Source organism: Vipera ursinii (assembly GCF_947247035.1).
Source record: "Vipera ursinii genome assembly, chromosome: 13".
NCBI lineage: Eukaryota > Metazoa > Chordata > Lepidosauria > Squamata > Viperidae > Vipera > Vipera ursinii.
Window position 1 is genome coordinate 15,759,332 of NC_139526.1, and position 26,757 is coordinate 15,786,088.

At 45.0% G+C, this 26,757-nt stretch overlaps 1 protein-coding gene across 1 annotated transcript in view; it reads right to left on the reverse strand.

Moving 5' to 3' along the window:
* Positions 1-3,379: 3,379 nt before the first annotated feature.
* Positions 3,380-26,757, reverse strand: part of FAM20C (FAM20C golgi associated secretory pathway kinase) — a 52,261-nt gene continuing 28,883 nt past the window's right edge. Inside the window, exons 4-10 of the mRNA XM_083372792.1 lie at positions 15,912-16,004; positions 14,383-14,498; positions 9,946-10,126; positions 8,403-8,512; positions 7,451-7,532; positions 6,925-6,984; positions 3,380-5,710 (exon numbers count right to left, since the gene is read on the reverse strand). Of these exons, the coding sequence (XP_083228918.1) occupies positions 5,458-5,710; positions 6,925-6,984; positions 7,451-7,532; positions 8,403-8,512; positions 9,946-10,126; positions 14,383-14,498; positions 15,912-16,004 (895 nt within the window). The 3' untranslated portion in view covers positions 3,380-5,457. The remainder of the gene's footprint in view (positions 5,711-6,924; positions 6,985-7,450; positions 7,533-8,402; positions 8,513-9,945; positions 10,127-14,382; positions 14,499-15,911; positions 16,005-26,757) is intronic.

The window sequence follows — 26,757 nt, forward strand, 5'->3', positions numbered from 1 at the left end:
TCTTTCTCTTTCTTTCTTTCTTTCTTTCTTTCTTTCTTTCTTTCTTTCTTTCTTTCTTTCTTTCTTTCTTTCTTTCTTTCTTTCTTTCTTTTTTCTTTCTTTCTCTTTCTCTTTCTCTTTCTCTTTCTCTTTCTTTTTTTTGCCTACATCGGGCCGTTTCTGTCATTACATCCTTTGCAAGTCTGGAAAGTCTTGTCTATTTACGTCAAAGTGAGAGAACACCCAATACTTAACGAGGAAAAGTCGCATCCTAGAAAACCCCCAAAGCAAAATCGCTGCTCTTAAGACTCATTTCCCCCTTCTTGACTTTAGAAAGAGCTCAGAGAAGAGCAACAAAGATGATTGGGGGACTGGAGGCTAAAACAGATAGGGAACGGTTGCTGGAATTGGGTATCTGTAGGTTAACAAAGAGAAGGACGAGGGGTGACATGATAGCAGTGTTCCAGTATCTCAGGGGCTGCCCCAAAGAAGAGGGAGCCAAGCTATTCTCCAAAGCACCAGAAGGCAGGACAAGAAGCAACGGATGGAAACTAGTCAAGGAGAGAAGCAACCTAGAACTAAGGAGAAACTTACTCACAGTTAGGACAATTAACCAGTGGAACAACCTGCCTCCAGAAGCGGTGAATGCTCCAACACTGGAGGTTTTTAAGAAGAGACTGGACAGCCATTTGTCTGAAATGGTTTAGGGTTTCCTGCCTGAGCAGGGGGTTGGACTAGAAGACCTCCAAGGTCCCTTCCAACAACAACTATTTGTCAAGGCTTTACTATTATTATTATGTTATTAAATCCCGCAATTAAAGATGAATATCCCAATTTACTGGACTCTTGGCATCCTCATACAGCATCACAATCTGGTTTGGAAGCATCCCTGCTTCAGACAGGAAGGCGGTGCAGAGAGTGGTGAGGACGGCCGAAAAGATCATTGGCAGTTCCTTCCCTCCCATCCAGGACATGGCACAGGAGCGTTGTTTGAACAGGGTCCATAAGATTATCTGGGACACTACTCATCCTCTTCACAACCTATTTTCCTTGTTGCCTTCTGGGAGAAGGGGGCTTCGTGGTATCCGCAGCAGAACATCCAGATTCAGCCATAGTTTTGTTCCATACAGCATTAACCTTGTGAACTCTCACGTTTCCTCCTTTGGTTATGTATTCGAGATGGACAGTATTTAATATTTATTTGTTACGTATAAATATGTAGGGGTGTGGGTCTATACCAGGGGTAGGCAACCTCGGCTCTTTTATGACTCATGGACTTCAACTCCCAGAATTCCTGAGTCAGCTATGTTGGCTCAGGAATTCTGGGAGTTGAAGTCCATGAATCATAAAAGAGCCGAGGTTGCCTACCCCTGGTCTATACATATGCTGTATAGAGTATGTTTAGGTGTGTGTCATGTATGTGTTTCCCTTTGAGAGCGGGCAACTAAATTCTGTTTTTGACGTGTGCCGTTGTGTGCCCACAGTAAAAAAAAATGACAATAAAAATTATCTCTCTTATCTCATAACTTTTGGGCTTGCTCTGCTTCACACACACACAGACACGTTGCGGAGACAAACCCATAATCTGGGAAACAATATTATTAATGCTCTGTAAGCTTTAGCCAATGCTTTCTTCACGTTCACTCAACCCTCCTAGAAACATGTTACCCATGGGTCCAAAGTCTGGGAAGTAGGTGGCTTTGTAATATATTATTAATACAATAACGATTGTTGTTGTTTTTGTTGTTATGATGATGATGAGGAGGAGGAGGACGCCTGCATCCAAAGAACGGCAGAAAAATCGGCCTTACTGGCTTTTCAAAAGCCTTGGTAGGTCCTTCAATCACTTCCACCCTTTCTTTATTATTTCAATAAATCCATTGATAAACCTGGCAGGCAGTCAGGAGGGAGAGGAGATTCCCCAGGAAGAGAAAGACGGCATTGATTCGGAGGCTAATGCAGTTTTGCTCAGCAGATTCCCTCCCCCGCCCCCCCAACTGTTCCCCGCACGTATCTGACCGAAACCGTCACTCGCCGCTCTTAATTACAAGGACCCTTGCAGCTGGAAAGCCATTCAGCTCAGCTGCTGCTGCACCCACCAGGCACGGCTTCAGTTCTCTTTTCATTTTTAAACACAGGCAGTCATTTCATTTAGCGACCGTTCAAAGATACAACGGCACTGGAAAAAAGGGACTTTCCCCCAAAATAAGACCGGGCCATATATTGATTTTGGTTAGGGCTTATTTTCCGGTTAGAGGTTCTATTTGGGGAAATACGGTACTAATACGGTTAAGAGCCTTGGTGGAGCAGTGGGCTAATGCCTCCTTAAGTAACACCAGCTGCCTGCCATTAGTGCAGGTTCACGTCCCACCAGGCTCAAGGTTGACTCAGCCTTCCATCCTTCCCAGGTAGGTAAAATGAGGACCCAGATTGTTGGGGGCAATTAAGCTGACTTTGTAATAATGCCACTTGGGGGGGCGCGCGAAAGCCCTAATAAGCAGGCATATACGTAGAATGAAGGCTACTGCTAAGCTTGTAAGCCGCCCAGAGTCTTCGGAGAAGGGCGGGATATAAATGGAATTAAAATAAATAATAAATAAATAAAAATAAATGCATCCGTCGGGCTGACGGTCTTAATTGGGGCTTATTTTTGGGGTGGGGCTTATATCACGAGCATCCTGGGGAAAAAAAATCATGCAAGGGCTTATTTTCCAGTGGGGAAAAACACGGTATTATGCGCTGAACCCGTAGTGAAGAGCAAGGTTGCCCATTGCTGTTAATATTTCTACCCTTTTGAGAGGCACCATGGAAAAAGGGCGTCTGTACACGCAGGAGGCATCTGGGGGTATTAATGTGACTTAAGATCCTCCTTTTGAGGCAGGTTCAGGCAGGTCAAGTTGGAAAGAGCTCAAATTCCTGCTTCAAAAATTTTTTTAAAAAAAGAGAGAGAAAAACAGCTCTGGGGGCCTTGAGCTGGCGCAGGTTTTTCTGTCGGGATGGTTGGAATCAAGACTCACGAAGGCCAGGTATTTGCCATATCTTTATTGCACTGGGACCACACTGCAAACGAATCCATGGAGAGGAGGGAGGGAAGAAAGAAAGAAAGAAAGAAAGAAAGAAAGAAAGAAAGAAAGAAAGAAAGAAAGAAAGAAAGAAAGGGAAGGAAGGAAGGAAGGGAATCAAGACTCACGAAGGCCAGGTATTTGCCATATCTTTATTGCACTGGGACCACACTGCAAATGAATCCATGGAGAGGAGGGAGGAAAGAAAGAAAGAAGAAAGAAAGAAAGAAAGAAAGAAAGAAAGAAAGAAAGAAAGAAAGAAAGAAAGGAAGGAAGGAAGGAAGGAGGGGATGGAAAAAAGAGAAGGAGAAGGAGAAAGAGGAAGGAAGGAAGGAAGGAAGGAAGGAAGGAAGGAAGGAAGGAAGGAAGGGAGGGAGGGAGGGAGGGAGGGAGGGAGGAAGAAAAGGAAGGAAGCCATAAAAGTCTACAGCCGCTGAAAGCAGCTTCTTGGGTGTTTTTCCCCTTTCATCTCTGTGTTGTTGTTTTTTAAACTTGGATATGTATATATTTACATAAAGGAAAACTATCAAAAGCAGACTTGAGAAGAGCAGCTCAGCTCAGCTTCAAGCAGTCCAGAAAGAGAAGGAAGAGCTGGCGCTACTTTCGGATGGATAAATAGTACCATTTTTCTCTGGTTGCTTTTTTTTTTTTTGAAACTCTGCCACTCTGTCAAACCGCATTCAAGTATTCTCGGCCGATGCACGAATCGTCCCGCTCCTTTTTTTCAATTTTTTATTGACTAAGCTGCTGCGCTTCCCCGCAGGGTTGGGGTTTGGGCTTGGCCATAGAGCTGGATCAGTCTTAGAAAGGCTGGGGGGGGGTGTGGGGAAGAGAGGAAAGTGGGAGACCGTTGGCAGCCACGGGGGAAGCAAGAGAAAAGGAGGGAGATGAGGAGCACGCCTTGAAAGTCGACCCAAGGAACTAAGGCTTCACGGCCACGTGAAGGGAACGTCCAAAGCGTGGCCTTCTCCATTCCGGATCCTTCCTCTCTCCTCCCTTGGTTTAAGGAGAATATTGACAGTTCAGCCTTTCCCGGAAGGTGTGCAAGGGTTTCAAAATGCACAACTCATTCGCCTCTTTTGCGACGCCCACCATCCCCCCCCCAAAAAAACCCCAAGACTCAGCTCTAGGATAGCTTCACAGCAGCAACCACCGCGGAGTCTTCTCTGGAACTCTCTCTAGAAGAACATTTCTTCTGGGTGGTAGACATCCGTCCCCCGCTTCCCCTCATCCAAAGGTCGCGTTTTCCATTCTTGTTTTGTTTTTTTGATTTTTTTTAAGAAAAAAAAAAAAGCCCACGACTGTCTCCACTATAAATACAAAATATTAAATAAAGATGGGTTTTCTGTACAAAGGAAAAGGAAGGGAAGGAATGAGAGGGTTTCTCCAGCCAGAATTTATATTTATATATGTATTTTCCTAATTAGGGACACGGTGGCTCAGTGGGTTAGGACGCTGAGCTTGTCGATCAGAAGGTCGGCAGTTTGGCGGGTCGAATCCCGAGTGCCGCGTAGCAGAGTGAGCTCCTGTTACTCGTCCCAGCTTCTGCCAACCTAGCAGTTCGAAAGCACGTAAAAAATGCAAGTAGTAAAATAGGGACCACTACGGTGGGAAGGTAACAGCGTTCCGTGCGCCTTTGGCGTCTAGTCATGCCAGCCACATGACCACGGAGACGTCCTCGGACAAGCGCTGGCTCTTCGGCTTTGAAACGGAGATGAGCACCGGCCCCTAGAGTCGGAAACGACTAGCACTCGTGTGCGGGGGAACCTTTACCTTTACCTTATTTTCCTAATTAGAATTGTTGGGAAAACGGAGATGAGAACGAGTGGATTCCTTTTTTTCCTCCAAATGCAGTCAGCTCCGGGATATATGGATGACTTTTTTTTGGGGGGGGCATTTCCTGCAAGGTATTCTCAACTGGGTTGGCCAGCTCCGATTGTGGGACACGTGGGCTGAAGGAGCGGAAAGGAGAAAGGGGGACCATGAGACCACAGGAGGCCCCAGGAGAAATGAAAACACCGGGGGGGGGGTAGGGGAGGGAGGAGGTGGGGCTTGCCAGAAGCTCCGCCCACACGTGGGCTCCAGAGCCCTCATTGACAACGGAGAACCCTTTAAGAAGCTAAGGCAAGCGAGGCTGGATGGAAAGCAGGGCAGGTGCCTGACCGCATCCACTGAGAAGACGTGGATTGCCCCGAGAGCTTTTAGGTGGGCGAGCTACCTATTATTCCGCAAGAGATTCTAATCTGCTGCGGAGTCTACCCCTTCGCAACTTGGGAGAACAATCAGAAGAGCAATTTCTGAATTCACTGAATTCAAACATGGCCTACACAGTCCTTCAGGAGACTGTCGGGAGGGTGGCTTGGTTGGCGTGTGGGTCTTCTTCTTCAGTGGAGTTGAAGGAAGTCTGTCCGTTTCACTACCTCTCGGTCGTGATGGTGCTCCTAGGGGAGGCAAAGTCATTGTCCACCACCTTGCTGTAGCCCTCTTTTTCTATACAGTCCCGGACGGCCTGGAGGACTATCCGCAGCCTCCGATCCATCGCTTCCAGGTGCAGTTTGTACAAGATGGGGGCGATTTTGTCCTCCAGCAAGGATTCTTCCATCAGATGGCTCAGCTTGTACTCCTCCTTGGCCAGGAGCTGTAAACGCAGGTAGGTGGACTTCCGTATTCTAGCAGAAAGAAGCAGTTGGAAGGTGAGACGTGGAGAGCATTTGGACTTTGGTTAAAAAAAATATAAAAATCCCATGTTTAGCAGAACTAGTTTCATTTTGGCTTCCAACTGGATGGGCTTTCCTAGTTCAACACTGAACAGCTAGTTCTACCCATACAGAACATTCTGTCTGTCTGTCTGTCTTCCACCTATTATCTATCTATCTGAATCTCTCTCTCTCTCTCCCTACCTACCTCTCTAGATAGCTATGTGAATCAATCTATCTGTCTGTCTGATCTATCTGAATCTTTATCATCTCTTTCTGTCTCTTTCTAATCCATCACCTCTCACTCTCCCCCTCTATCATCTCTTTTTCTCTATCGCCCTACCTGAATCTGTTATCTATCATCTATCATCTAACAATAATCTGTCTGCCTGTCTGTCTGTCTGTCTGTCTATCTATCTATCTATCTATCTATCTATCTATCTATCTATCTATCTATCTATCTTAGTCTGTCTGTCTATCTATCTGTCTATAGGTCTGTCTGTCTGTCTGTCTGTCTATCTATCTATCTATCTATCTATCTATCTTAGTCTGTCTGTCTATCTGTCTATCTGTCTATCTGTCTATCTATCTATCTATCTATCTATCTATCTATCTATCTATCTATCTTAGTCTGTCTGTCTGTCTGTCTGTCTATCTATCTATCTATCTTGTCTGTCTGTCTATCTATCTTGTCTGTCTGTCCGTCCATCCATCTATCTATCTATCTATCTATCTATCTATCTATCTATCTATCTATCTATCATCTATCTATCTATCTATCTATCTATCTATCTATCTATCTATCTATCTATCTATCTATCTATCATCTATCTATCTATCTATCTATCTTGTCTGTCCATCCATCCATCCATCCATCCATCCATCCATCCATCTATCATCTATCTATCTATCTATCTATCTATCTATCTATCTATCTATCTATCTATCTATCTATCTATCTATCTATCATCTATCATCTTCCCTCCCTCCCCCCACTTTCCTATCTATCATCTATCAACCACTGATCACAGGGTTGTTTAGACAGCCTGAACTTTAAGGACTGGTTATAACCACCATGCGTTCGGTGCCCTTGAAACGTCAAATGCTTGTGGAATGGTCGTAAGACAAGGGCTCCGTGTTTACAGCCCCCCAAATTCTCCCCATAAAGAGAAGAAGAAAAAGAATACCGGCAACATTGATTTAAAGGCACCAAGATAGACAGTTCGTCGTGAGAATATTTCCCAAACCTGCAAGAGAGAAGAACACAAAGATGATTCACTAGAAATATACTTTCCGTCTCAAATTCTTGGCCAAAAGTCAGGGCAGAGGCTGAATGCGCTCTTTCATTGCAATGGTTTTAGCCACGGATTGAACTTCAGGTCTGAAGCCAAAGAGGTATTTTGCAGGAAACGTGGGCTTGCCTCATGCCTCAACAGAAGACTTTAAAAGAAAGTCTGTAAAGCAATGGAAAGCTGAGTTCCTAAGCTCAGTCATGGTCTCACTTACTAATTGCTTCAATTAACTACCAGTCCCAGATGCAGTCACTAAATGAGGACAACCTGTATAGGTTGCCCATCTCTTAGCTAGGAAAAGACCCCTCCCCCCAATGCTCAGATAAAGTCACATATGGACACGTTTATGCTTTTTTCAAGCAAAAGAATAGTGGTGAAGAATAAACGAGAAAGATTTTAGTATGATCCACCAACCCCTTACCCTCTTCCGTTGTCTAAGTGGATAATAAAAGTATTATTTCCAAACTTCTCAAAGGTCTCGTAATGGTGTCGATCCATATTACCTGCAAAGAGCCGGAGAAATAAGAAAAAAAAATGTTTAGCAGAACATCATGTTGGAGATCTTACAAATCCTTCCATTTCCCCGTCGTCCGGTCAGAGCTGAAGAAGCTTCTTGCATGAGAAGCGAAACGTCTTCAAAGGAAAAACAAGAAAGGCCAGTTGCCTCGTGAAAAAAGGCATCTTTGGAGATCTCAAGCAAATTATAATATAGGATCACAGAACGTAGATTAATAGGGTTGGCAGGGACCTTTGAAGGTCTTCTAATTATTGTTCAATCTGTATACCTACCTTATTCTGTACACCGCCCCGAGTCCCTCGGGAGAAGGGCGGTTTATAAAAACAAATAAATAAATAAATAAATAAATAAATAAATAATTCAATCTCCTGCTCAAGCAGAAGACCTATGCCTATGCCATTCTGGAAAAATGTCTGTCCAATGCCTTTCAAGAAGAAACAGGATCGTCCTATAACCCTTAATCTCATGCTCAAAATCAACCTACAGCTAAGAAGAAATTCCCTGACAGAACAATTAACCAGTGGAACAACCTGCCTCCAGAAGTTGCGAATGCTCCAACACTGGAGGTTTTTAAGCAGAGATTGGACAACCATTTGTCTAAAATGGTATAGGGTTTCCTGCTTAGAGCAAGGGGTTGGACTAGATGACCTCCAAGGTCCCTTCCGACTCTGTTATTCTGCTATTTGTGTCACCTAAGGAAGTCGTTAATGGTGCGTCACCGCACAACAAGCCAAAACAACTAGCGGCAAATAAAATAAATAATTAAATAATAAAATGATACAATTATACAAGCTCTACCACTAAAACTGCCCAAATTCTAAGAGTACGACTCCATTTCAGGAAGCGACACACATACCCATCAGAAAATCAAATATGGTCATGTCCATTATATCCAAGATCCTGGTACCCCGGTCGTAAGGTGGCGTTTGCTTAACCTCTTCGCAATAATCTGGATCAACTTCCCACCTGGATGAGAAGGAAAAATACAGATTGGGACGTTTAGCCACCAACGGTGCTCTCCGTTTCGAGGCCTGCAAGGATTGCGTGGCTGGGTTTGAGTTTAACAGAGGAAATAAGCACATCGGTATTTTAAACATATGATCCACCACCCACTTATGAGGTTGCTGAGCTCCTGGAGGGTGGGGGGAAATAATATATATTTTGAAAAAGCCTCGGTATTAATAAGAGTAGCTTGAAAGGGTTCAGAACAAACTCCATATTCCTATCCCATTATCGGGACTGGACTAACATACCTAAAGAGGTGCCACCATTGTTAATTCTTAAGTCAATTTTACTGTTAATATTTGCTGTTTGAATGCTTTCATCTTTTATCCACGGTGGCGCAGTGGATAGAATGCAGTACTGCAGGCTACTTCTGCTGCCTGCTGGCCGCCTGCAGTTCGATTCTGTCCAGCTCAAGGTTGACTCAGCCTTCCATCCTTCCGAGGTCGTTAAAATGAGGACCCAGATTGTTAGGGGCAATTTGCTGACTCTGTAAACCGCTTAGAGAGGGCTGTGAAAGCACTGTGAAGCGCTATATAAGTCTGAATACTATTGCTATTGCTCTCCTGCTGTTTTATCGGCTGTCAGATGCCTGGAATCATCCCTAGGCAAAATAGCTGGCATACAAATGTCATTAATAAATACATTAATTTATGACCCATGGTTGCTAGCTGCCTAGAGTCGCCTTGAACCACAGATAGTCAGAAAATAAATTTGATAATATTAATTGAATGAACAGATCCTGAAGTTTAAACTCAAATAGTTTGGCCACCTAATGAGAAGGAAAGACTCACTGGAGAAGAGCCTAATGCTGGGAAAGGTTGAGGGCAAGAGAAGAAGGGGACGACAGAGAATGAGGTGGCTGGATGGAGTCACTGAATCAGTAGGTGTGAGCCTAAATGGGCTCCAGAAGACGGCAGAGGACTGGAAGGCCTGGAGGAACGTTGTCCATGGGGTCGCGATGGGTCGGACACGACTTCGCAGCTAATAACAACAATTGAATGAATGAACAAACAAATGAAAGAATGAATGAATGAATGCCGGGGGGGGGAAATGCAGAGAAAAATATTATTTCTCCCCTACCTGCAAAATAAGCACAAAATAAGTTGGATTCTAATTTAACAGGTGCTAAAGTTTTAGTCCAGCCGCGAGGTTGTGGTGTTTTGGTGTTAGAGTTTAGAACAAACTCAACAGCCACATCATCTGGGTTAAATGAAGGCGTGGGCCATCCAAATGCCTCCACCCAGCTTCTGCTCTTTGTCTTCCCACTGTGCCTCTGCCGCGTTGGGCAGACGGATGATTTTGTTCTGCTCAGCGGTGGTGGAATTAACGTCTGGCTGGGCAACAATGGAGAACTGACAGCCTGCTGCGGGCCGCCTCTTAACCACAAGACTTACTCGGCTTTCTTGCGTTTATGGTAGGAACGTCGCCATGGGTTCCTCCAGGTTTTCCGTTTGGCTAAAGACAAGTCAGGCAAGAAGGCGGCCATGGAGCCTTCAATCTGGTCCGGTTTGCCACAAAGGGCGTGTTCTGTCGAACAGTAGTAGGAGCACTCTCCATAGAAGCAGATGTTGTTGGCTGCAGAAAGGAAGAGAAACATGGTGGACAAGCAACCTTGATGGAAGAGAAGATCTGTCACTCAAGGTTGAACTGTGGGGTCCTGGGTGCTCTCTGAGTTTGGCTGTTTTTTATGGATGTTTCGTGAGCCAACTAGGTAACATTATCAGCGCTAGAAGGGGATGGAGAAGGAGGAAGAGAAGGAGGAGGAGGAGGAGGAGGAGGAGGAGGAGGAGGAGGAGGAGGAGGAGGAGGAGGAGGAGGAGGAGGAGGAGGAGGACTGTCAGGTCCAACCTCTCTGAGGTTGGATGTTTTCTTGTGGATGTTTCCAGACCCGACTAGTAACGTCATCGGTGCTAGAAGAGAGTTGGGTTTGTGGAGTAAAGGAAGAGGAAGAGAACTGTTTACTTCTTGATTGTGGGTCTAGTGTGGTGTTAATCTCTGCATATTTGGCTGTTGATTGCTGGTCTTTTTCTTTCCTTCCGGCCTTTTTTTATTGTCTCTTTTGAATGGCGTGTAAACGTTGTTCATCTCTATGTGCCTGTTGATGGCTGAGATGTCTGACTGCCAGACTTCGAGGAATCCTCTAATGTTTTTGGGCCTGCCTTGGTTTATGAGGAGACCCATCCCCACTCCCTTCCACACTGGTGACGTTACCTAGTTTGGTAGCGAAACATTTGCAAGAAATGTCAGAAAGCACCCAAGAACCCACAACCAACACCTTCTAAGGATCAGAAATGAGGGAGACACCAAAGGGGAACTCAGCTCCTTCAAAAGAAGTAAGTTGGAGACGAGTAGAAAAAGGAGACCCTCTTAAAACAATTTGTAAAGGTCGCAGCAACCTCTCTGGACCTAATATAAAAATAAGAGCTTGTGATTATTACAAAAAACGAAAACCATCTTCCAATCTTCACGTTTTTGAGGTCATTTTTCCAGGGCTGGCTTCTAGGATGATCCCATGACTTGCCAAGGACCGGCTGACACACCTAAGTTGATTGTTTGATTTCACTTTTTTTTTTTTTTTGCCAAAATCAGCTTCTTCGACAACTGATGACTCAGACGAACCGAGTGTGAACTGACACTGCTTTCAAGCTGGCACCGGATGGTGTGAAAACGCTGCCAGCAGCCGGGAATCTGTGAATGAGGGCGAGTTGTGAACCAGCTGTCATTAGTTCAGCTCCGGCGGGCCTGGCATTTCTGAACCCACCCACCCCAAAGGTGGATCTCATTTACTGTAATTGCTGATACCGGCGGTCCTCGGCTTACGACCACAACGGAGCCCAAAATTTCTGTTGTTAAGCGAGACGTTTGTTAAGCATGTTTTTCCCCATCTTATGACCATCCTTGCCCCGGCTGTTAAGCGAACTGCTGTTTGATAAGCTAGCAACTCGGTTGTTAAGTGAATCGACGACGCCATTGAGTTTGCTGGTCAGAAGGTCGCATGACCTTGGGACACAGCGGTGGTCGTAAGTATGAACCAGTTGCCCAGCGTCTGAATTTTGATTTACACAATCAAGGGGGTGCCGCAAAGCTCATAACGGTGGAAAATGGTCCTGTCACTTTTTTTCCAGTGCTGTTGTAACTTTGAACGACTGGTGTAAGTCGAGGACTGCCTGTGCAGTCATAGGTGTTATTAGAAGTGGGAAATTTATCCCCTTCCAGACTGACAAGTTTCTGGGAATTTGAATTCCCATAATGGCCGGTGAGTCTCTCCCTTTATGTCTGTGTTACAGTTGAGCCTCGTCTTCTTCTACAAACATGCTCAGGGCTTAAACGTAGATGGTCCTCGGCTCGCAACGATTCACTTAGTGACCATTTCCAAGTTAAAACTTCACTGGGAAAAAAAAATGTGACTCACAATCTCGTCCTTGCGATCATTAAGTGCTCAAGTGATCAAAATTCGGACACTGGGCAACCGGCAATGTATTTAATCACAATCATACCGTCCCGGGGTCAGGTGATCCCTTTCTCTGACCTTCCCAGCCAGCCTCTGACAATTCACTTAACGCCTGTGTGATTCGCTTAACAACCGTGCCGGAAAAGCCATAGAATCGAACCTAACTCCCTTACCAATTGCCTTGCTTAGCCAGGTTACGTTTTAGCCCTGACCGTGACGGTAAGCGGTGGACTGCTTGTTTGTCTGCAGTGAGTTCACACAACACGGCGTGTAACATTTGAAACAACTGTCTCTGAACAATTCCCAGCATGCCACGGTCGGTTCTTTCTCTCCAGCGTCAGAACCTGGGGGGTGTAAATAATTTTGAGCAGGTTCTAAAAAAAAGGGAAAAAAAGCGAAAAGATTCTAATCTGCCTTTTTCTTTCAAGTGAGCCGAGCAGGGCTGCTATTGTCCGTTTCCCAGAGGGTGGAGGGGTGTGTGTGTGTGTGTGTGTGTGTCTGTGTGGTGAACGACAGGGGTGGAAATCCATAAACCTCTGTGATTGGTCAAGGGGAACAAAAGTCCCAGAACTCACATTGATTTCGGCAAATGATTACTTCGAAAATTACAGCCGGAATTCTTAAAAGTTTCTCTCCCACCTGAGCACTCACAAATCATTCCTTCAAGGCTTTCTTTTAAGGCAAGGGGACCACCAACAAGGCACAGAAAGGCCTTTTAAAAACGACTGAGTTTTTTTTCCATTCACTGCACTTTGTGGGTAATGTTTTCCTTCCTTCCTTCCTTCCTTCCTTCCTTCCTTCCTTCCTTCCTTCCTTCCTTCCTTCCTTCCTTCCTTCCTTCCCTCTCCTCTCCTCTCTCCTTCCCTCCCTCCATCACCTCCCTTTCTTCCCCATCATCTCCCTCTCTTCCTTCCCTCTCCTCTCCTCCCTCCCTCCCTTCTGTCCCTCCCTTCCCTTTTCTTCCCTATCATCTCCCTCTCTTCTCCTCTCCTCCCTCCTTCCCTTCCCTTCTCCCTTCCTTCCTTCCTTCCTCCCTCCATCACCTCCCTTTCTTCCCTTCTTTTCTTCCCCATCATCTCCCTCTCTTCCTGTCTTCCTTCCCTCTCCTTTCCTCCCCTCCCTCCCTTCCGTCCCTCCCTTCCCTTTTCTTCCCTATCATCTCCCTCTCTCCCTCTCTTCTCCTCTCCTCCCTCCTTCCCTTCACCCTTCCTTCCTTCCTCCCTCCCTCCCTCCATCATCTCCCTTTCTTCCCCATCATCTCCCTCTCTTCCTTTCCTTCCCTCTCCTCCCTCCCTCCCTTCCCTTCTCCCTTCCTTCCTCCCTCCCTCCCTCCCTCCATCACCTCCCTTTCTTCCCTTCTTTTTTCCCCATCATCTATCTCCCTCCCTCCCTCCCTCCCTCCCTCCCTTCCTTCCTTCCTTCCTTCCGTCCTTCCCCATTTAAGAAATTTACCAGTGGACTTTTTCTTGTTTTGACAAGGAATAAGAGTTAACGTGGAGTCTTCTCCTAATTCCTGCCTTTCTCGTCAGAACTTTTCGGCTAAGTCGCCAGAATATATCAACCAAGAGATTTTTGCCCAGCAGCACCAACCAAGCTGCAGCCTTGCTACTAAAAAAAGAGAGCTTCATGCTGCACTCACAGGTCTACCTGGAATGGTTTCTAAGCATCACCAAAGCAACTGTGGATTTGAAAAGGCATGAAAGCCACATGCTGGCGGACAAGTCCTCTCCGGAAGCTGATCTAATTCAGGCTTTGCACACAAAGCTGGGTATCTATCTCCCTTCGGCCCCGGAGAGGCAGCTAATTAAGCCTTCCGCCTAGCTGTAAATTGGGATTTGCTTTCAAATGTTTACACGATCCTCTTCCCGATGTAATTTCTGTCGATCATCTTCCCGATGTAATTTCTGTCGTTACTGCTGTCGTTGCCCGTTATTAAAGAAAGTCAATGGGGTCTCTTTGCCAAAAGCCCAGGCTGATTAACATAACGAGAAGAGAGTTATCGGTAGCAGCAATTAAGATGGAGCCAGGAAACAATAACCAAGCACAAGTGAAGAAGCAGGGAGGGTAGGATCCAGCGGGAAGCCAACATTTCCTACTGGATCTTGCCCACTTGGATCCTTGGGTTGCCCCCTGGATGGAAATTAACTCGTCAGTGGGGCCCCTGCAAAGCTTTGAATTCCCTGGCAATTTGGCTGAAGGAATCCGAGATGCTGAATCACGAGGCTGACAAATTAATTTAAAGGAAGGCCTGATGGCTACAAACCATTTCGGTTGAACTGAACGTTGACATATTGCGACAGTTCGTGATCCTCGTTTTAATTGCTGCATGTCACCTGGAACCTGTTTTGGTGCCCAGGTGGTTAACTAAGTCTTCCCATACCTGGTGAGATAAAAAATGTCCTCCATAGTTTCTTGTCGCGAGTAACGTCCCTTATTTCTCTGGTCATGTTAACCAGTCTGCCTGCAACTGGTGGGACGCGACGGAAATCTAGGATCCTGGAAGGAAAAGAGGAGGACACGGCTTTAATCTGCTGAATTCCACAAAACAAAAATCTTCTGCAGGATGGGCCGTAAATATCATGTTACTTAGTTAGACCTCATAATTACATGCAAAAAAAAAAAAAACCAAAACAGAGGGAGGTTGAATTATTCAAGATTAAAACCTGGCTTGTTCATTTTGCTGGTTGGACTTGCTGAGATTTGAACAAATGTGGCCTTAAAGAATCCCCTGGTGGGACCCCATTCAAGGATGTGCAAGTTCGGTCCTTGAGACTTTGAGAGCTGCCCCTCTCTTTGGTGCCACTGATGGACAATTTCTAGGGGACTATTCCCCAAGATAGATTTTCCTAGTGCTAGTATCCATTTGGTGGAATTGTCCACCTTTCAAGGTATGTCAGATATCACCACCAGTTCTACTTCAAGGTGGACTTCCATGCGATGTTTTCTAATATCAGAGGGAGGAGGAGGAAGAGGAAAGGGAGGAGAAGGAGAAGATGAAGGAGGAGGAGGAGAAGAAGGAGAAAAACGCAGGAGGAGGAGGAGAAGGAGGAGAAAAAAGGAGAGGGAGGGAGAGGGGGAGAGAAGGAGGAGAAGAAGAAGGAGAAAAAAGCAGGAGGAGGAGGAGAAGGAGGAGGAGAAAAAAGGAGAGGGAGGGAGAGGGGAGAGAAGGAGGAGGAGAAGAAGAATAGGAGGAGAAGGAGGAGGAGGAGGAGGAGGAGGAGGAAGAAGAAGAAGATAGATAGATAGATAGATAGATAGATAGATAGATAGATAGATAGATAGATAGATAGATAGATGTAGATGTTGATTGCTATAGATAGAATTGTTTGAAATGGTATAGGTTTCCTGCCTGAGCAGGAGGTTGGACTAGAAGACCTCCAAGGTCCCATCCAACTCTGTCATTCTATTCTATTCTATTCTATTCTATTCTATTCTATTCTATTCTGTTCTGTTCTGTTCTATTCTATTCTATTCTAGAAGAAGAAGAAGAAGAAGAAGAAGAAGAAGAAGAAGAAAAAGGAGAAGAAGAAGAAAAAGAAGAAGAAGGAGGAGGAGGAGGAGAAGGAGGAGGAAGAGGAGGAGAAGGAGGAGGAGGAGGAGAAGAAGAAGAAGAAGAAGGAGAAGAAGAAGAAGAAGGAGAAGGAGAAGAAGAAGGAGAAGGAGAAGAAGAAGAAGAAGAAGAAGAAGAAGAAGAAGAAGAAGAAGAAGAAGAAGAAGAAGAAGAAGAAGAAGAAGAAGAAGAAGAAGAAGAAGAAGAAGTCGTAGTAGTGGAATGACTTCCCATAGAACACCCTGCTGCAAAAGACTGAAAAACGGACTCAACTGTTCCCAATTAGGACGTGCAAACACTGCATTCAGCTCACTTCCTCCCCATTTTTTTTCCTCCTCTCGCCCCCTCCCATCATTTACCTGTCCAGGTGAAATGCTGCAATCTCAGCATTGTGTCTCTCGTAGTCGGAAAAATAAAAAAAGTCGGGAGGGGTTTCCTGCTCTCTCGTTTGCCTACAAAGAAAAGCACAGAGAAAAACAAACGTTGGCTTCACATAAAATGGCAAAGAGGGGAACCATTGATTTTTTTTAAACCACCCATAAAAAAAGGGCGCAACTTGTAGAGATTTTTTTTTAAAAAAAAAGAAAGAAAGAAAAACTGTACAAAACGTAGCCTTGCCGCATTAATCTAAAGACGTATCTTTTTGAACAAGCTGGCCTGGCCTGATGGGAGGGGGTTGGGTTTTTATTACTTTTAAATGCGTTTTAATCTATCTAAGAGTTCTGGGCACTTGTTTAATCTTTTTTTAATTTTTAATTTTAATTTTTGTATTCTGTCTTTTTAACATGGATTGCCCTGTTCACCGCCCTGAGTCCTTCGGGAGAAGGGCGGTATACAAATAAAATTAAAATAAAAAGTAAAAATAAAATTTTGGGGGTCCTTTTGCCCCATATTATCACCTCCAGGTTGGGGTGCAGAAATCAGCTGCCCCCGAAACCAGAAACCCGGGTTAGACAGACACGGAGAAGAAGAAGGAAAGGTTTAATTTATGTTTCCATCCTACGTGCTGGCCTAATTCATCCTTTTCCCATCAAATATGCAGCCCATGATGGAATTTTCCTTCGGTTCTCTCTCTCTCTCTCTCGTGCCCGTTGAATTTCACTCTGCCTTTCTGAACAATTAGCACTTCCCAAGGATTGCTTTGTGTATTAAATTTCTCCACTAGGAAAAACGGGCACACAACAAAGCACACATTTAGGAAAATTGCTTACAGGATGGGGAAATTGTGAGAAAGCGTGTGATTTGTGCGGGCGCAGGCTTTTTATAAAGCCGTGCACGTTGGCGTGGAAGCAGGAGAGGGCCGGGGTGTGTTTGGAAAACAAACAAACGAAGAAAAAAAAAAAAGAGAGAGAGAGTACAGCAAAATAATTTAGAGTCACAAGACGGAGGGCCTGTAGGTTTTTCCCGGCTGCAGCCTTGAGGATAACTAAAGTCAGTAGGATTAGGACAAACACCAACATTGTTTGCACGTTGCTGACTCTGTTGCCGACTCTTGAGTTAAAATCAGCTTCGGTTCCACCATCACCAAATTTGTCGTGCAATCTTTTGTTTTTTTAAAAAAAGAGGCAGTTGGGCTCATGGGGATAGAACTAGCTGTATGTAAAGTAATAGGTTATACCAGGGGTCAGCAACCTGAAACAGTGAAAGAGCCACTCGGAACCGGTTCCCTCACGAAAGGAAAAACTGGGAGCCGCAAAAAATGTGTGCACATGCGCGTACATGCGCGCATGCGCAGAACAGGGTTTGACTGAAGAGTGGAGCCAAGGCGAGATATGCACCTACCCTGCATATTTGAATTGATTGAACTTTTTTAGTCCCACTTTTTTTTGGGGGGAGGGGACTGCACATGGCAGAGGACTGGGAGCCGCTGAAAGAGCCGCATGCGGCTCCGGAGCCGCGGGTTGCAGACCTGTGGGTTATACCCTCTAGCTCAGACATGTCAAACACAAGGCCCGGGGGCCAGATCCGGCCCGCGAAGTGGTTTCATGTGGCCCGCGAAGCCATCCTGGAAAAAGTGAGGGAAGGGCCCCCACTGCCTTGGCCCTGGCCCAGAGACCCTCCTTCTGCCAGAGACCCCCAGATCTGTCCCACTCCTGCCCAGGCCCCCATAGGCACCCTTGATGCCAACGATGTAGAGCTGGCCACGCCCACCCAGTAGGCCATACGCACTCTAGCCACGCCCACCCAGTAGGCCACGCCCAGCCAGGCCACACCCACCCGGCCCCCTGAGGGCAACCGCCATGCTGATGCGGCCCTCCATGAAATTGAGTTTGACACCCCTGCCCTAGCTTTAGGTAAACTAGCTTTACAACTAGCTTTATGTAAAGAGGGAGGTTATGCACACAATGGTTTCCTGACCTACAATGGTACGGAAGCCAGATTTGAAGGAAAACTTCAAAGTCTGCGATCCACGTGAGTGGTGTTGGCAACATTAAACGTTAGCATAACTGATAGAAGGGAATAATTGTAGCGTGGGGGTGAATTGTAGCTTGTGGGGTCCTTGGTGCTCTCTGAGCTGGGTGGTTTCCTTGCAGTCATCCCATGACCCAACTAGGTAACATCATCTGTGCTAAAAGGGAATGGGGTTTATAGAGGAGGAGGAGGAGGAGGGGGGGGAGGGGGAGGAGGAAGAGGAGGAGGAATGGTGATACAAGCGAAGGAGAAGAGAAAGAGGGAGGAGGAGGAGGAGGAAGAGGAGAAGAAAGAAGAGAACTGTGATCCTTGGTGCTCTTTGAGTTTGGTTGTTTCCTTGCAGACATTTCATAACCCAGTTAGATAATATAATCAATGCTAGAAGGGAGTGGGGTTTGCCGGGAGGATGAGGAAGAGAAGGAGGAGGACCATGGGGTCCTTAATACCCTGGTTGCAGATGTTTCATGATCCAACTAGGTAATGCACTGAGTAACTCAATGCAGTGCACAGATGATGGTACCTAGTTGAGTCATAACGTGTCTTGTGTAGGGGAGCACGAAGGACACACACAGACACACACCCAGTTGGTGTAACCGTTGAGTCACAGACTTGTCGGGTTTCTGGAGCAAGTTTCTCTACTATCGGGGGGGGGGGGGAAGAGCAGCCTGCTCACTGGTTCACAGACAGGGGTGCAAAGGAATAGGAGGAAGTCTCCCCTCAAATATATCTTAAGTTGGAATTAGCTCAGAGGCTCACATTTCTGCAAAGCTGAACCCTTTCACCTTGGGAAACGTTAAGGGAAATGTCATTAAGAACCTTGCTTGGGAGACTTCCTTTTCGCTGAGTCAGCTGCCCACACCAACACAAGCTCCACTTGTCTCCACAACTCATTTCCTGGGATTGCGCAACGTAACAAACCGCCACCGTTCACCCAAGGAGTGAGTTTTTCCAACATGCTAAGCTGTAAAGATGACTGTTTAACCAAGCATAACATGTTCTGGATCTGTGGGAAGAGTCTGAATCTCCAATGTCAAATCCAGGTAAAGCCTTGGGTGGTTGTGTCAGTGCTGCTCCCAGAAGTACACACACAACCACAATCCAGTTTTCCCCACAGACCATCCCATTCATGTTTGCAAGCCAGGATGACTTCTTCTTAGAAGCTTTGTTTGCTAAACATTTTGGACACCTTGGCTTTAAACCAGCCTAAAAAAAAAAGAGTGTGTTTTATAGCAATGTGTGCAGAAGGACAAGGGTTGGGGACTTAATCTCCTTTGTGTGTCAGAACTTTGTGTGTGTGTGTGTGTGTGTGTGTGTGTCTTTAGTCTGGAGGAAAAGACACTTAACAAATTTCTCCTACTTAGCAACATAAATGTTGAGCTCAATCGCAGTCGTAAATTGAGGATTGCCTGTCCTGTAATTTGGACTTACTTTCTGCTACAAAACACACACAGGTGCACAACCCAACAATCCCATTCTTCTCCACAATCTTATCATCTCGTTTGATATTGTGGGCTTGGCTTTGTTTTAATCTTCTCTGTCAAAAGAACCACACAGACTTTCCCAAAAGCTAAGCCAGCATCTTTGTCTCATCTCCCTTAGAGGGCAAACCAGAGGATTGGGGGAGGGGGGGCTCCAAAAGACATTTTCGAGGGGAGGGGAGACTCTTGCTTCAAGGGCATAGTTTTATCTGGAAAGCAACTGTTATTCCTTCTCACTATACACACGAAGTGCTCATTATCTCACGGCGGGAAGGTTGTATTGTCAGAAATTTAACTTTTTCCTATTAATTCCCTGCTGAACCTAGCCAGCCACAGATTACAATTCTCTGCAGTAAATGTGGTTTGGTGTTCCTACCCTGCTGTTGCTCTGGTTGATTGGATTTAAGTTCATTACATCTTGATACAGATCTGTCTGTCTGTCTGTCTGTCTATCTATCTATCTATCTATCTATCTATCTATCTATCTATCTATCTATCTATCTATCTATCATCACAAGCCTATGGCTATGGTGATCTAAGCATACAGTCCTCAAAGCTAAAAGGCACCTAATTACTTACAGACTCTTTCAGGATAAACCCAGAATATTCAATCCAATGAACAAGGACATACATCCAATTTTGCAGCTAATAAGATTGTTGGATGAGCAGGTACAAAAACAGCCAGGGAAAGGACTGAAGCCTGGGAAACGGGCTGCTGGTCAGTCAACAGGGATGCTGATTTATCACCAGCTTGAAGAAGTGGCAGCACAAGGAAACAACAGCCAAGGACTTAATAGCCGACTACCAACACCCCTATCAACAACTAAAAGCCACCTACAACAGGCACCCTATAAATACCACACACAGAATAGCCCAAAACACACATTCTGCTAGAGAGAGAAGTTCCCTGAAGATGGGCTTCAGCACGAAAGCTCAGAAGACTAAACCTCTGGTTCAGGTGACTGACCCAGATTGGATCCTGCAACGTTATCCTGGGACGCGTCTATTTGCCTTCATTCGTTAGAATATTCATGTTCTATGGCGCCCCAAAATTTCCTGACAGCAACATCCTGAACATGGTGGGGAAGATCCTAAAGCTGCTCTGCAATGACCTGACCCACTTTTACTGCGCTGAGAACAGAAGCGACAAGCCAGAGCTGAAACTGACACAAGCGAGAAACTCTGCAATTGTGGCAAATTATTTTAAGGCCAATTGGCCCGCCGCTAATAAAAATAGGGGCGTTGATTCTGTAAAAGGAAACACTGCGCTTCTGGGCCATTTTTTCTTTAAGCAGGTGAGGAGTTTTGTTTTGTTTTTTTGCCGATTTAGGGAGGAAAAAGGAGTCTAATTCATTTCTTGAGATTTTGCGCTTGGCAACTAACCTCGAAAGCGCATTTTCACAAACTGAAATGCAGGTCGTCCTTGACCTTATGGCCAGAACTGAGCCCCAAATTTCTGTTGCTCAGCGAGACGGGGGGGGAGGGGGGGAGGATGAGTGAGTTGGGCCCCACTTGATGACCTTTTTCACCACAATGTTTAGTGACTCACTTAAGTTGGTAACACAGTTGTTAAGTACCGAATGAAAGGAAGTTCTTATTTTCTACTGAGAATTGCATGAAATTCCGAAAGACTGCATGAAATCAGCCAAGAACTGCATGAAATTACAGTCAATGTCCCTCGGCCCCCTGAAGCTAAACATTGTCCATCTTTGTGGTCAGAAACGCCTTCATGAAGAAGACAAAATGCTACTGATTTCCATGGACCTGGTTGTCCTCAGATATCCCCCTCCCTCAGCAACTGTCAATTGGCTGTGTGATCATTTTGCTATTATCCTGCTTTTAGCTTGACCGGCTTCACGGCTCAATTTTGAAGACCACATAGGAGCCGTGACCAGGGGGGCTTTTGCACAGGTTCGCCTGGTGCGCCAGTTGCGTCCCTATCTGGACCGAGACGCCCTACGCACAGTCACTCATGCGCTTGTGACCTCCCGTTTGGACTACTGTAACGCTCTCTACATGGGGCTGCCCTTGAAGACCACTCGGAGGCTTCAACTGGTGCAGAATGCGGCCGCGCGAGTCGTAATGGGGGTCTCCCGATACTCCCATGTAACACCTCTACTCCGCGAGCTGCATTGGCTGCCGGTTGCCCTCCGGGTGAAATTCAAGGTGCTGGTTATGACCTATAAAGCCCTACATGGCTTGGGTCCGGGCTATTTGAGGGAACACCTGCTGCCGGCATCAAACGCCCTTCGCCCAGTGCGCTCCCACAGGGAGGGTCTGCTCAGGGTGCCGCCGGTTAAAGACTGCCGGCGGGTGACACCCAGGGATAGGGCCTTCTCAGTGGGGGCACCTGCCCTCTGGAACCAGCTGCCGGTGGAGCTGAGGACTGCCCCCGACCTCCGATCATTCCGCCGGGACCTGAAGACCTGGCTCTTTGAGCTCTCGGGCCCAGGCTGAGGAGAAAATTTTTAACTGGGTTTTTAAGAGTACAGGGTGAATTTAATATTTTTTAACTTGGTTTTTAACTTTTGTATGTTTGATTTTTAATTCCCTGTAAACCGCCCTGAGTCCTCAGGGAAAGGGCGGTATATAAATGCAATAAATAAATAAATAAATAAATAAAATCTTTCCTTTATCTCTCTTTTTCCACCACTGGGTGTTTGCAATTCCCGGAACCTTTTGAAAAAGGAAAAAAAAAAAGCCTTGGGAAAAATTAGGCAGGATGAAAACACCACACACACACACACACACACACACACACACACACACACACACACTCCCACCCATGCACAAAACACGGAAGGTTATTTATGCATCAAGTGTCAGCAAATATTGTTGCCTTCTTCTTGATTGATAAATACGTTCATTATGCAGATGGCGTTCACAAAATACTTGGCATGTCACTGCAGGAATTTAATCACCACCTGTAAAATATATGTCTACTTCTGGATGTTTTCGGGGAGGGAAAGGGACAAGATGATGAGATGGTTCCTCCAAACATATCCAACAACCCTGATGTGTTATGAATTATAGAAGCACCACCGACGGATCAGGATGGGTGGCGTCAAAGATCGTTAATCAGAAGAGAATGCTCAGACAATGCTTCATGTTATGACTATTTTAGAACACAAGTCCATGAATCAGGGACAAAACAGTACACCTTAATGAGTAGGTGTACACAATCTTGAGCTTTGAGTTAACAGAATAACAAAAGAACAGAGTTGGAAGGGACCTTGCAGGTCTTCTAAGTCCAAGCCCTGACACAAGATGTGAAAAGATTTAATTCCCCCCAGTGGAGCTGCATATACATATACCCTAACCCTAACCCTTCCTTCTATTCTCTTCTATTTCTCTTCTCCTTCTATATTTAGAATAACAGAGTTGGAAGGGACCTTGGAGGTCTTCTAGTCCAACCCCTTCCTCAGGCAGGAGACTCTAGACCATTCTGGACAAAACCTCCATTGTTGGAGCACCCACAACTTCTGATGGCAAGCCAATCCACTGATTAATTGTTGTGTTAGGAAGTTTCTCCTTAGTTCCAGGCTGCTTCTCTCCTTGATTAGTTTCTACCCGTTGCTTCTTCTCCTGCCTTCAGGCGGTTTGGAGAACAGATTGACCCCCTCTTCTTTGTGGCAGCCCCCTGAGATATTTAAATACTGCATGAGTTGGTTAACCTCTACATTTTTATTGTTCTTGCTTTTATACATAAGCTGCTCAAAGTCGGTTGGAGTTGAGTGCTTGGTCTCTACATCTAATAAACACATGGATTAAGAAGAAATTAAATGGAAAGAAGAGGTCCATCTACTTCTTGTTCACAGATATATTTGGGCTAGATGATGGTTAATGCTTGGGGCCTTCACTTAATGTTAATATATAAAAATGATCAATCATCACTTGATTTTGATCTTCATTGTTTCTATGCCCTTTTTATTTTTTCCTCCAAGGTACTGGTAGCTCATGTTATATTATAGATTGATTCTCTATTTTTCTTCCTCCTGGTAGCTTTTTTTTAATTATAGATATATACGTTATACCGGTTCTTAACTTTTAAAATGATTTCCAGTCCTTTTGGAGCAATAGGTTCAAGGCAAGCTATAACCCTAACTCATTCTGATAGATTATCCAAAACTACTTCCTTCAGAGCTGAGCAATATTTTTGGATCCTAGTTAACAACAGCTGTAACATTAGGTACTGTATATTCAAATATTTTCTTTGTGAGGTATCTTTAATCAAACTGACTTAATTGCTCCCCAATGCTGTTAAAATTCTGGCTTTGCATTCCTTCGAAATTGGAGATACAGTGCAGGAAAAAAGAAATGTACACAAACCTTTGCACAGGGGACTAAGTTGTATATGAACAAACCTCTGTCAAAAAAAAGTATTTAAAAGCATGTGAATTTTTGAGCCCACAGATGAATGCAAAAAACGAAATGGGATGGGCTTAAAAAACAGGGGTCAAATGAACGCAAACTGTGACTTAGACAAAGCCAACATTGTATTTGTTTGTTTAGCTGAACAGCAGGTGAAATCATTAAAGCTGTTTCGTGCTTTGAAAATGATTCAGGAAAGATCAGAGAAGAACAAGCAAGCCTTTCTTTGAAGGCTTTTTTTTTTAATGAGCAAATTGGAAAAACGAGGTGGCTGCTTTAAGAGCCACCTTTGTGATGTAGATGCTTTAAGAGGCCAACTCTTTAAAGCATCTGCCTTGAAAAGAAGACTGGGAAGGTTGTGCTTTGCGCTCCTGCACAATTCTGAAAGATTTCTTTTGTGCTATTTTCAAAGTATGCATAATCCAGTTGTAAGGCAAGGATGATTGAGATAGATAGATAGATAGATAGATAGATAGATAGATAGATAGATAGATAGATAGATAGACAGACAGACAGACAGACAGACATGAGAGATGATATAAAGATGATAGATGATAAATAGATTGAGAAAGACAGATATGAGAGATGATATAAAGATGATAGATGATAAATGATATAGATAGATAGATAGACAGAGACAGATAGATATGAGAGATGACATAGATAAAGATGATAGATGATAGATGATAAATAGATAGAGACAGATATGAGATGAGATAAAGATGATAGATACAGGCAGACAGACAGATATGAGAGATGATATATAGATGATAGATGATAGATGATAAATAGATTGAGACAGACAGACAGAGAGATGATATATAGATGATAGATGATAAATGATAGATACAGACAGATATGAGAGATGATATAAAGATGATAGATGATAGATGATAAATGATAGATAGACAGAGACAGACAGATAGACATGACATGATTAGATAAAGATGATAGATGATAAATGATAGAGAGAGAGAGAAAGAGAGAGAGAGACAGACCGTCGATAGGATGGGTGGATGGCTTAATGGATAAATGGACAGATAGATTTTTTTCTCCCCTGAAACTGCCCTTCCCCAAGGTTTTGCAAATTTAGCTTCCCATGTTTTGGAAAAAGTCTGGCCACAGGACTTCGTTAGGAGCTGCCAAAACACGCTTTTCTTTTCCGTCCCCAACACCCTGTAATTTCTGCCCTTGCCTTTTCTCTTTTTTTGGTGGAGCTGAGCCACAATTGCAGGGTGCACCCCAGGCTGCAAACAGACCGAAGTAAACACCCTGGCTTCTCTTCTTTCCACGGAGTGGAGAAGACATCTCTCGGGATGAACGTGATTGACCTGCAACTGGTTGACCCTTCGAAGAGAGCAACCTCTACACTCAACCGCCTGGCCACTCCTAAGCCTAACTTTTTACGAGCCCTTGGTTCCGCTTCCAAGATTAACTCGCAGTCTGTGTTTGCTGTTGGGTTACACCTCAATTGTGGGCAGGATCCTGGGCATCCTAAATAAGCCACGGAAATGAGGGGACGGTCAAAAGCTCGAAGGGAGGAAATGTGGGCTAAATAATGGCCTATAAAGGCGAGAAGCAGATGAAGCTGCCCTGGGTCCAATGTGGGCGAGGCCATGGAGGAGGACCAGGAGAATTGAGTAACGGAATAACAAGAGTCAGAAGGGACCTTGGAGGTCTTCTAGTCCAACCCCCTGCTCACGCAGGAGATCCTATACCATTTCAGACAAAGGTTTAAGACGAGATTGTACAACCTCCATAGAACTAATAGGCACTCAACAGCGAATAGGTTTCATCAGTGTGTGTACCCCATCTCTCCTCTGGTGGAAGAGAAAGCAAAATTAAAAATAGTGTGATAGAAAGGCTATCCCACCCTGGGCTGTGCTTGAAGACATGCACCCCCCAAAAAAAAACCCTCTGTGCAATAGTTTGTTTGTCTTTTCCGGGCTTTGTGTGGGAGAGATGCTGCCCAGAAGATGTGAAGGATCAGAAAATATATCTGGTTTGGAAAAAGCTTGGGAATTATGGAACAGAACAGCATCACTTTCCTTGATGCTTGGGGACAAAGAATGATCAAAACATGTAAAGAACGATTGCTGGGATTGGGTCTGTTTAGCTTAATGAAAAGAAAGATGAGGGGGGACATGATAGCAGTCTTCTAGTATCTCAGGGGCTGCCCCAAAGAAGAGGCAGTCAAGCTGTTCTCCAAAGGGCCTGAAGGCAGGACAAGAAGCAATGGATGGAAACTTGTCAAGGAGAGAAGCAACCTAGAACTAAGGAGAAACTTCCTGACAGTTAGAACAACTAACCAGTGGAACAACCTGCCTCCAGAAGTGGTGAATGCTCCAACACTGGAAGTTTTTAAGAAGAGACTGGAGAGCCATTTGTCTGAAATGGTATAGGGTTTTCCTGCCTAAGCAGGGGGTTGGACTAGATGACCTCCAAGGTCCCTTCCAACTCTGCTACTCTGTGGTCCAGAAGGGTTCTCCTTTGCCTGGCTTCATACCGGATTAGCCGCAGAATTTACAACGGGCTTGTAAACCAAACAGGGTAACCCCTCTCCCCCTCCCCAACCTTTTATGGACAGTTATTTTGGGCAGGAGAACGTAGATCTTCCAAAGAGGAGGAAGCGGTTTTGCCAAGTTGGCTTCGCTCGCTGCAAAGGTCTTCTAAGATCCCTTTTTTTTTCCTTCCCCCTGCTCTGCTTTCAGATCTTGAAAAACGCAACCAGAAAAAGCAGATTATTTTCCCCCTCCACCGACGTTCAGATAGTCCTGGGCTTACGGACACAATTGGGAGCACAAGATTTATTTATTTTTTTTTTGTTAAGTGTTGCAATCCTTACACGAGGCATCACCATCCCCGATTTTACAACCTCTCTCTCTCTCTCTCTCTCTCTCTCTCTCTCTCTCTCTCTTTTTTTTTTCCTTTTTGCTACGGAATC